At 37.8% G+C, this 11,769-nt stretch overlaps 1 protein-coding gene across 1 annotated transcript; it reads left to right on the plus strand.

Annotated features, from left to right (window-relative positions):
• Nucleotides 1–5,823: 5,823 nt before the first annotated feature.
• Nucleotides 5,824–6,753, plus strand: LOC129537181 (taste receptor type 2 member 7-like). Its single transcript, XM_055396605.2, has one exon. It carries the CDS (start codon nt 5,824–5,826, stop codon nt 6,751–6,753), a length of 930 nt encoding a protein of 309 aa, XP_055252580.2.
• Nucleotides 6,754–11,769: the final 5,016 nt, after the last annotated feature.

Below are 11,769 nucleotides of genomic sequence, written 5' to 3' on the forward strand. Positions count from 1 at the left end.
ATGAGTGTTATGATTTCATAAACATGGATGTGGCCCTATCCGACAGTAGAACAGATTTTTCTTTTTTATGGATCAAATGAAATAGTAACAGAGAACTACAAAAACAACAAATATTGACTATCAATCCCTTAATTCATGAGACACTACTAAAAAATCTTGGGTTTTCTTTCTCTAGAGAAAGGCATCTTCATGGTGGTATTAACTGTAGAATTCATGATGATCTCATTAGAGAAAGAATGGTGAGCTAATTCAATGACTAGGTTGCTTGGATTACTGACTGATTCCTGTATATAACTGTTAGGTTTCTCACCTGCTTCAGCTTTCTTTTTTTTTCAGTGATATCTCCTTCCTTCCACTAAACTCTCCCTTAGCTAACATAAGGATTTATATGTTTTTTCATTTCAGTCACTCAGTCATGTCCGACTCTTTGATACCCCATGGACTGCAGCATGCCAGGCTTCCCTGTCCATCACCAACTCCCAGAGCTTGCTCAAACTCATATCTGTTGAGTTGGTGATGCCATCCAACCACCTCATCCTCTGACATCCCATTCTCCTCCTGCCTTCAATCTTTCCTATCATCAGGGTCTTTTTCCAATGAGTTTGTTCTTTGCATCAGGTGACCAGAGTACTGGAACTTCAGCTTCAGCATCACTCCTTCTGATTAATATTCCAGGTTGATTTCCTTCAGGATTGACTAGTTGGATCTCCTTGCAGTCTAAGGGACTCTCAAGAGTCTTCTTCAACACCACAATTCAAAAGCATCAATTCTTCAGCGCTCAGCTTTCTTTATGGTCCAACTTTTGCATTCATATATGACTACTGGAAAAGCCACAGCTTTGACTAGACAGACCTTTGTTAGCAAAGTAATGTCTGCTTTTTATTATGCTGTCTAGGTTGGTCACAGCTTTTCTTCCAAGGAGCAAGCGTCTTTTAATTTCATGGCTGCAGTCACCATCTGCAGTGATTTTAGAGCCCAAGAAATAAAGTCTCTCACTGTTTTCATTGTTTCCCCATCTATTTGCCATGAAGTGATGGGACCAGTTGCCATGATTTTAGTTTTTTTTACATTGAGTTTTAAGTCAACTTTTTCACTCTCCTCTTTCACTTTCATCAAAAGGCTCTTCAGTTCCTCTTCAGTTTCTGCCATAAGGGTGGTGTCATCTGCATACCTAAGATTATTGATATTTCTCCTGGCAATCTTGATGCCATATTGTGCTTCATCCAGCCCAGCATTTCACACAATGTATTCTGCATATAAGTTAAATAAGCTGGGTGTTATTGTTGCATTTCTAGGATTTTCTGGCTGTGACTGTTCTCTGTTAAGGACAAGTTGAAGTTGATAGTTGAAGTTGTCTTGAAAGGAAAGAAGAACATAAATTTCTTATAAATACAGATGTACTTTCAGAAGTGTGTGCATGCTCATTTGCTCAGTTTTATCTGACTTTTTGACACCCCATGGACTGTAGCCTGCCAAACTTCTCTGTCCATGATATTTCCCAGCAAGAACACTGGAGTGGGTTGCCATTTCCTTCTCCAGGGGATCTTCCTGACCCAGGGATCTCCAGTGAATTTTCCTGACCTGAGTCTGCTGCACTGGTAGGCAGATTCTTTACCACTGAAGCATCAGGAAAGCCCACTTTCAGAAGTAGAAAAAGACAAAATATAATAGTTATGAGATTTGCTCCTATCTTCTATATACACCCATTTGTCTTTATACTGTGTTAAAATTTAACTCTGGATTAGGAATTTTATCTCAGCATGTGGCCTAGTCTTGGCTGGCAGTTCTTTTAAAGAATCATAGCTCTTTTAAAAAGGTAGTGCTTTACCTATTTGATTCCAGTCAGCTTTATGTGCTACCAGACAAACTCACAGTTTTCTCCTAGTTGTCCTCCTTATACTTACTGTTCAGTTCAGTTCAATCGCTCAACTGTGTCCAACTCTTTGTGACCCCATGAACCATAGCACGCCAGGCCTCCCTGTCCATCACCAACTCCCGGAATCCACCCAAACCCATGTCCATTGAGTCGGTGATGCCATCCAACCATCTCATCCTCTGTCGTCCCCTTCTCCTCCTGCCCTCAATCTTTCCCAGCATCAGGGTCTTTTCCACTGAGTCAGCTCTTTGCATCAGGTGGCCAAAGTATTGGAGTTTCGGTTTTAGCATCAGTCCTTCCAATGAACACCCAGGACGATCTCCTTTAGGATGGACTTGTTGAATCTCCTTGCAGTCCAAGGGACTCTTAAGATCTTCTCCAACACCACAGTTCAAAAGCATCACTTCTTCAGCACTCAGCTTTCTTTATCGTCCGCCTCTCACATCCATACATGACCACTGGAAAAACCATAGCCTTAACTAAATGGACTTTTGTTGACAAAGTAGTGTCTCTGCTTTTTAATATGCTATCTAGGTTGGTCATAACTTTCCTTCCAAGGAGTAAGTGTCTTTCAATTTCATGGCTGCAATCACCATCTGCAGTGATTTTTGAGCCCAGAAAAATAAAGTCAGCCACTGTTTCCTCATTTATTTGCCATGAAGTGATGGGACTGGCTGCCACGATCTTAGTTTTCTGAATGTTGAGCTTTAAGCCAACTTTTTCACTCTCTTTCACTTTCATCAAGAGGCTTTTTAGTTCTTCACTTTCTGCCATAAGGGTGGTGTCATCTGCATATCTGAGGTTATTGATATTTCTCCCGGCAATCTTGACTCCAGCTTGTGCTTCAACCAGCTGAGCGTTTCTCTTACTGTACTTGATTGCTTTTTCAACCCTGTGCCTATTTTCTCGAACTTATAACAAATATTTTCAGTTTATGAAGCTTCAGTAGGAAAATCAGATCTCTGGTGTTTCTGCCTTTAGTTACCTTGTCAAAATGAAGGGATGCATTGGATATAATCACTATTAGTTGGATTTTTACCTGTAAATTTAATTCAGTTAGAAGTTTTAACATGGATAAGACAGCTATACCCTTGAGATCATCTTAGCCTGAAGGCAGTTCTTAACCAGTACTATCCAGTATTGAGAAGCTATGACCTTTTCCGGCTCTGTAAGATCCCATATTTCCTAGATTCTAATACTTTTTGTTTCTGCTTTCAAAGAAGATAACTATGTCTGAGCTCAGTTTTTTAAAATGTGTTGTCAAATGTACCACTACTGTGATTCACTTATAATCCTCTCAGCCTAGAGTTACAAAATCCTCAAATATGTAATCCTTTTTCTAAGTATTCACATGGAATGGTTTGTGAAATATTTTGCCACTTCTTAGCATGTTTTCCAGGAACCAGTCATGGTTTTCTTGCCACTCATTCCAACTAATCAAATATTAAACCAATATTACCTATTTTAGGTATTTAGTTTTGGCAGACCCCATCTGAAGAGACCAATTCTAAGGTATCTAGTGAAGGTAGTTTAGGCTATGTTGCAATAACAGAACTCTCAAATCTCAGAGACCTCATGAAAAGTTTTATTTGCTTTTGTTTTTAGATTCTGCTCTATATCCAGTGCTCAGAGTAGTGACAAAGTTGTCACAGGCTAACAGAAGTTCTTTCTTGACCCAAAATACCATAGGACCGCTGCATAGTCTTGAACTGGTGAGTCAGTGCTCTCATTCAGAAACAACACTTCATTTCCACAATACTTTATTGGTCAAGAAGTTCACATGACAATATACAACATCAAAGGCAGAGGGGAACCCTACAAGAATTACATTTCTTGGAATCCTATAAGAAATGTAAGGTTAAAAGTAGAGCCTTAATTCCTATTTCACTGTCTCTATGCTACTTACAAGATATATATCTAAATGCTGATGATATAGAACAAATTAAAAGCAAAATTTAGAAGATTATGCCATGAAATACAAGTGATAATAAGCTAATATAATTATTTTAATATCAAAGTAAACTTTAAAACTTAAAAAAAAAAGAAACCACTAGAGCAGACACTTGTCAGTTCATACAGCAAGAGGTTAAATTTACTGTGCAGATACTACAGTTCTACCACTAAATAGCTTAACATCAAATATGTAAAGAAATAATTAACAATATTTCAAACAGAAATGGAAAAATCCATACCCAGAGTAGAATAATTTAACTTTAAATCTCAATAAATGATGGAACAAGAAGACAAAATTCAAAAAGGATAAATAAGATTTAAACAACATGATTAACAAATCAATTCAATGGATGCATGAAACAGTTTACCCAAAACTATACATACACATTATTTTAAGGAAAAACAAAACATTTACTGAAAGTGGCCATCTACATGTTGTGAAACAAATTGTAACAGATGTCATGACTTACCAACCTATGAAGTATAATATTCTATTTTAATTCAATTTTGATAGAAATTAATAATGAAAAGTTTAAAAATTCCATGTAAATGGAAATTTAAACATACATTAAAAAATATTTTATAGGTTTAAGAAAAGTCACAATGACAGTGCTATTCAGTCACTAAGTTGTGCCTGACTCTTTGTGACCCAGTGGGCTGCAGCATGCCATGCTTCCATGTCCTTCACTATCTCCCAGAGTTTGCTCAAATTCATGTCCATTGAATCAGTGATACTATCAAACTGTCTCATCCTCTGTTGCCTTCTAATCCTCTTGCCCTCAGTCCTTGCCAACCACAGGGTCTTTTCCAATGAGTTGGCTCTTCTCATCAGGTGACCAAAATATTGCAGCTTCCACTTCAGCATCAGTCCTTCCAGTGAATATTCAGGATTGATTTCCTTTGGAATTTACTGGTTTGATTTCCTTGCAGTCCAAGGGACTTTCAAGAGTCTTCTCAAGGGCCACAGTTTGAAAACATCAATTCTTCGGTGCTCAGCCTTCTTTATGGTCCAGCCTCTCACATCCATACATGAATATTGGAAAAAACATAGCTTTGATCAGACAGACCTTTGTTGGCAAAGTGATATCTCTGCTTTTTAATACACTGTCTAGGTTTGTTATAGCTTTTTTATTTTTATAGTTTGCTACTCAATAACAAAGTTGTCTTCTTTCTCTACTACCTTGGGGAGAGATTTTACAGGCTGGGAGGAGATTTTGCTTTTAATTATATTTCCCCAGCAGTTGATAAGCCTTTGTCCCATGCCCTGCAATCCCACTCCCTCCTACAAGCTGCTCCCAATCAGTGACTGAACAGAGCAGAGATTCAATGGCAGTCCTGCTCCCAGGAGGCTCAGGACCCCTCTGATGTGTACCATTGCCTTGACATTGCCCTCTGGCTTTCTTAGAACTTTCTTAGAACTTGTTAGAATTGTTTCCTAAGACTTTTCTTTTTTCATTCCCTCCCCAAGAGTCACACTTACATGCTAGTATAACAGTTCTCCAGTCACCTTCTACTGTCCAGGCACTTTCCTCAGTAATGCCCTGTCTCTCGGAGCAACCAGACCGAGATAAGACATTTTCTAGATTGGAGTTTAGTGTTTCTGGCTTATTACTGCACTGAATGAATCAAAAAAATGTCTAAATCCTAAGGAAAAAAACATTTAAAAATTGATCTCTATCTTGTGTGTTAGCAAACCAGGATTCAAATTCTAATGCATAGCTTTACACGGAAATTATAGGCAGTGTTACAGCAGTGGCAACACATACATATTTGCCTTGAAAATCTCTAGCTAAGATCTTAAGAGGAATAAAGGTGGCTTCTCAAAGATAACTAAGACTTTGGGAGCATCTTGAAGGCTTTTCTTTTTTTGCCAGTGAATATTAAAGTGCAGGGGAAAGAACTTTTTGAACATCAGAACTTTGGATGCATAAATCTGTTACTCCTCATTTATAAGTCAGTGAAGTACTGAAGGCAGAGATTTCCTATCAGCAGGCATGGAAAGAACATTGAACAATATACTTATGGTCATTTCTGCTGGAGAATTCTTACTGGGTATTTTGGGAAATGGATTCATTGTTCTGGTTAACTGTATTGATTGGATCAGGAGCAGGAAGTTCTCCCTGATTGACTTTATTTTCACCTGCTTGGCTACTTCCAGAATATTTGTGCTGTGCATAATGATTTCAATTACAGGTTTATATGTAATCTCTGAGGAAATCCAGTGCAACAAGAATCTCCTGATAAATTTGGTGTTCCTCTGGACAGGATCCAATTATTTCTCCACAGCCTGCACCACCTGCATCAGTGTCTTCTATCTCCTCAGAATAGCCAGCTTTTCTAATGTCCTTTTCCTCTGGATGAAACGGCGAATTCACAAGGTGCTTCTCTTTATTGCACTGGGGGCTGTCTTCTCTTTCTGTTTGTGCCTTCTTCAGAAGGATATGGTAGTTGAAATCCTGCTCCAAAACCAGGTAGACAGGGGGAAAAATGTGACGTCAGACTTACTAATGATAAAATACAATTTGTTCCTTACCATAATGTTCCTCATCCCCTTTGCAGTGTCCCTGGTCTCCTTTCTCCTTTTAATCCTCTCCTTATGTGGTCATCTCAGGCGTATGAAGGGTGCGGACTGTAGCATGGAGGCCCACGTGAGAGCCCTGAAGTCTATGATTTCATTCCTACTCCTCTTCGTTATATACTATTTGAGCAATATTATGACAGTGTGGGCCAATCACATTCTAGGTAGTTTCGTAGCAAAGATTTTTGTGAACATGCTGTTATTTTTCTATCCTTCTGGCCACCCTTTTCTTCTGATTTTATGGAACAGCAAATTGAAGCAGGCTTCACTCTGTGTCCTAAGGAAGCTGAAGGCTTACATGAATCTAAGAAAACCTACTCTTCCAAAAATAAGCCTGAAGCGGTGATGACCTTCTCAAGAATGAAGACGACAAACAGGATTCATATATATGTTTGTATTTTATCCTGACTGTTTAAATTCTATTCTGTGATAGGTGATTGAGCCTTATTGAAAATATCTTCTTGGGAGTTCCCTTGGTAGCTTAGTGGTTAGTATTCTGTCCTTTGACTGCTGTGGCCTGGATCCAGTCCCGGGTTGGATCCTGAAAGCTGCACAGCGTGACTGGAAGCCTGGTCTGCTGCAGTCCATGGGGTTGCAAAGAGTTGGACACGACGGAGTGACTGAACAACAAAAAATGACAGGAAAAAAAATCTTTCTGGAAAATGCCAAAAGAAAAGGATTTTGCTGTTTCCATCAAGATGGTGATGATATAACTAATAGTAAAATTATGCATTGTATGTTAGGCAAAATATTAGTTTAATCTCACTTAATTTGCACTTTATTGATTTCATAAAAACATATGTATATATAAAGAATAGCCATAGATATGTATTAATGTAGATATATTTGCACTTGTAAAGATATATAGAGATTTAATTCCTAAAGAAAGGTAATTATTTTAAGTTTTCATTTAAAAATAGAAAGGAACACCAAAATAAGGAGAGTAAATATGTTCAGGAATATGTTGAAATTTTAATTAAAAATAAAAGCTGAATATCTGAACACAAAAATAAAGTTGTTTTAAAGCCTCAGGTCATTAGTGACTACTTCTTGATACAAGCCATGACTTGTTAATATTTCAAATAAAATGCATCAAGGAACAATTAAGTGTTTCAACAATACAAAAGTGGATCAACTAGTAGACTTCGAATTTGGAATGTATATCATTTGATTAATGATATATAATGATTAGTGAGATCATCTAAGGCTATAGAAGATAAAAGGAATGATATATGTCAGAAAATGCAAGGTTATCCAGGGGATGGCAATATTCCAAATTACATTTCGTGAAAATCTGTTAACAAGGAAACAAATTCCTCAGTGCTAAAAAAAATTATAGGTGACCACAGGTGGCTCAGTGGTAACAAATCTGCTGACCAATGCAGGAGACACAGGAGATATGGGTTTGATCCCTAGATTAGCAAGATCACCTGGAGTAGGAAATGGCAATCCACTCTAGTATTCTTGCCTAGAAAATCCCATGGACCAAGGAGCCTGGTGAGCTATGGTCCATGGGGTCGCAGATAGCCAGATATGACCGAGCAACTGAGCACACACACATATAGATTAAAGATTTATATTTAGTAAAGAATGAGTGCACTAAAAACAAAAATACAACCGAGGATCAGGGAGAAATTAATACATGGCAAAAGAAAAATGACAAAACAGCATCATCCCAGAGAACCGTTGGATATCAAGCTGACTTTGCAAACAACTGGGATAAGTTCTCAAGCAGGAGGATAGTGCATGTAAACAGGAAAATGTTTCAATGATTAATACTGAAGAATCACTTGATAAATCTTCAACACTATTCCAATACACTTTTTAAAGCAAAAATATAAAAACTCAAATTGGTAAAATAAAAACTAAAATAGAGAAAAAATATCTAGACTCTGTAGACCCCAAACTATTTCTGTTTTTCTGATGCACTCAGACTTAATTTTCAATATTTTCTTCAATTACTTATTGGTTCTGTGATCCTCTCTTCCTTCTCTCTCTCTCATAATGTAGGATATTCTGATGCCTCATCATTTTGATACTGTCACCAATTGCCCAGCATGATTTTAAACCAAGAGCATAACACTTAAAAAGCAGACTTGCTTACCAAGAAAGACTATCTTTCTCACCTTCTTCGTATTTAGCAAGTATTTTTTGGATGGGTAGATGAACAGATTCAAACTATGTTCCAAATATCACTAAGACATTGGGAATTTTGATGAGATATAAGAACCACAGTGCTTGGAAAGAAAGGTATTTATTTGTGGCTAGATTACAACTATAAAAGCTCTGATAGCAAGTCTCAGAGACATAAAAAACCCCAAGACAATGCAATGACTATTTGGAAATTATAACAACTCATTACTGTGGCTAATGTATTAACAGTGGAGGTGACAAATAGACTCAAGAGATTAGATCTGGTAGGCAGAGTGCCTGAAGAACTATGGACAGAGGTTTGTAACATTGTACAGGAGCTGGTGACCAAAACCATCCCCCAGAAAAAGAAATACAAGAAGGCAAAGTGGTTGTATGAGGAGGTCTTACAAATAGCTGAGAAAAGAAGATAAGCTAAAGGCAAAGGAAAAAGGGAAAGATTTACTCAACTGAATACAGAATTTCTGAGAATACTAAGGAAAGATCAGAAAACTTTCTTAAGTGAACAATGCAAATAAATAGAGGAAAACAATAAATGGGAAAGACTAGAAATCTCTTCAAGAATATTGGAGATACCGAGGGAACATTCCACTCAAAGATGGGCACAATAGAGAACAGAAATGCAAGGACCTTACAGAAGCAGAAGAGGTGGCAAGCATATACAGAAAAGGTCTTAATGACCAGGATAACCATGATGGTTCATGGTTCAACTCACTTAGAGTCAAATATCCTAGAATGTAAAGTCAAGTGGGCCTTAGAAAACATTACTACCAACAAAGCTAGTGGAGGTGATGGATTTCCAACTGAGTTATTTAAAATCTTAAAAGATGGTTCTGTGAAAATACTGCATTCAACGTGCCAGCAAATTTGGAAAACTCAGCAGTGGTCACAGGACTGGGAAAGGTCAGTTTTCATTCCAATCTCAAAGAAATGCAGTAACAAAGAATATTCCAATTACCATAAAAATTAACTCATTTCACATGCTAGCAAGATTATGCTCAAAATCCTTCAAACTAAGGTTTCAGCAGTATGTGAACTGAGAATGTCCAGATGCACAAACTGGATTTAGAAAAAGCAGAGGAATCAGAGATCAAATTGTCAACATCTCCTGGATCATAGAAAAAGCAAGATCATTAAAAAACAATCTGCTGGATCATTAAAAAAAACAGTCTGCTTCATTGACCACACTAAAGCCTTTGACTGTGTCAATCATAGCAAACTATGGAAAATTCTTCAAGAAGTAGGAATACCAAAACACCACCTTTCCTGTCTCTTGAAAAATCTGTATGCAGGTCAAAAAGCATGGACATGGACATGGACATGACCTGTTCAAAATTGGGAAAGGAGCTGGACATGGACATGGACATGACCTGTTCAAAATTGGGAAAGGAGTATATCAAGACTTCATTTTGTTACCCTTCTTATTTAACTTATATGCAGAGTAATCATGCAAAATGCCAGGCTGGATGATGAACAAGCTGGAATCAAGACTGCCACAAGAAATATCAACAACGTCAGGTATGCAGATGATACCACTTTAATGACAGAAAAGGAAGCGGAACTAAAGAGTCTTTTGATGAAGATTAAAGAAGAAAGTGAAAAAGCGGGCTTAAAACTCAATATTAAAAAAACTAAGATCATGGCATCCAGCCCCATCACTTCATGGCAAATAGATGTGGAAAAAGTGGAAACAGTGGCAGATTTTCTTTTCTCAGACTCCAAAATCACTGTGGACAGTGACTGCAGCCACAAAATTAAAAGACGCTTGCTCCTTGGAAGAAAAGCTATGACAAACCTAGGCAAAATAATGAAAAGCAGAGACATCACTTTGCTGGCAAAGGTCCATATTGTCAAAGGTATGATTTTTCCAGTAGTCATGTACAGCTGTGAGAGTTGTACCATAAAGAAGGCTGAGTGCCAAAGAATTGATGTTTTTGAACTGTGGTCCTGGAGAAGACTCTTGAGAGTCCCTTGGACAGCAAGGAGATCAAGCCAGTTATTCCAAAGGAAATCAATCCTGGATATTCATTGGAAAGACTGATGCTGAAGTGGAAGCTGCAATACTTTGGCCACCTGATGGGATGAGCCAAATCATGGGAAAAGGTTCTGATGATGGGAAAGATTGAGGGCAGATGAGAAGGGGTCAACAGAGAATGAAATAGTTGGATGGCATCACCAACTTAATAGACATGAAGTTGGATCAAACTCAGGGAGATAGTGAAGGACAGAGAAACCTGGAGTTCTGCAGTCCATGGGGTCCTAGGGATCAGACACAACTTAGCAACCGAACAACAAAAACAACAACAACATGACCTAAAAGTGTGCTGGGGAAATAACGAGCATAGAATGAACTGGCATGTTAAATTTTTATTACACAACCTTAACAGATGCCTAGAGGTGCAGTTGCAACACTCATCAGAACCAGATTATTTCATGTACCATGGGTGGTCTCAAATAAATAAATGTATAAGAGTGAAAGCACAGGACTTAGAAAATAGACGGCCCAGAGCATAGGGCATAGTAGAGTTTATTGTGAAGAAAGAAAATACAGAAACTATTGAATACTTTAAAATGCAGAGTAGTCTTTCATTCTTCTCATTTCCCAGATAGAGTGTTAATTTGTGTACTGAGTGGTACTTATTAACACTGCTGTTCTCAGGAATCCCATGTTTTGATAGAGGTTTTTGCTTTTGATCCCTTCCTAGGGTAATTTAATGTAGATATGGGATGCCTGCATTTTTAGAGAGTAGAGTATAAAAAGACTTTGTCTACATATGATGTAAAAGCAACTTGTTTTCAAGCACCGAAAAACCAGTAAGCAAATTTATTTTTTCTTGCCACTGCCCCTTCAATTCTATTTTACTGAGTTATTCTTCTCTTTCGATAAAGTTTAAATTTGTCATTCAGTATAAAAGTTCTCCCACTCAGCAATTTCAGACCCCATTCAAGCCTGGAAATCTAACATAGGAGAGGATTTTGTTGCAGATTGCTATTCATCTCCCCATCATGTGTGCTGCCTTTGGTTCCTTTATGGTTCCATCTATAGCTAGCATTATCTACAGTTCTCTTTTGGGCTGTCAAAAGCTATCAGTCATCCTGAATATTTTGATGAAGATTCATTCTGTCAAGACACTCTGAGGTTTGATGACTCCCAAGAAATGACTCCCAGAGAGCTCAGTACAGTCACTGTTATACTTTATTAAAATAAAAA

Source organism: Moschus berezovskii, chromosome 6 (assembly GCF_049115385.1).
Source record: "Moschus berezovskii isolate FMDL1 chromosome 6, NW_MosBer_1.0, whole genome shotgun sequence".
In the NCBI taxonomy this organism is placed as follows: domain Eukaryota; kingdom Metazoa; phylum Chordata; class Mammalia; order Artiodactyla; family Moschidae; genus Moschus; species Moschus berezovskii.

Bases quoted from the DNA above. Each gene is read 5' to 3' on its own strand.
- LOC129537181 (XM_055396605.2), top strand. From the start codon at position 5,824: ATGGAAAGAACATTGAACAATATACTTATGGTCATTTCTGCTGGAGAA.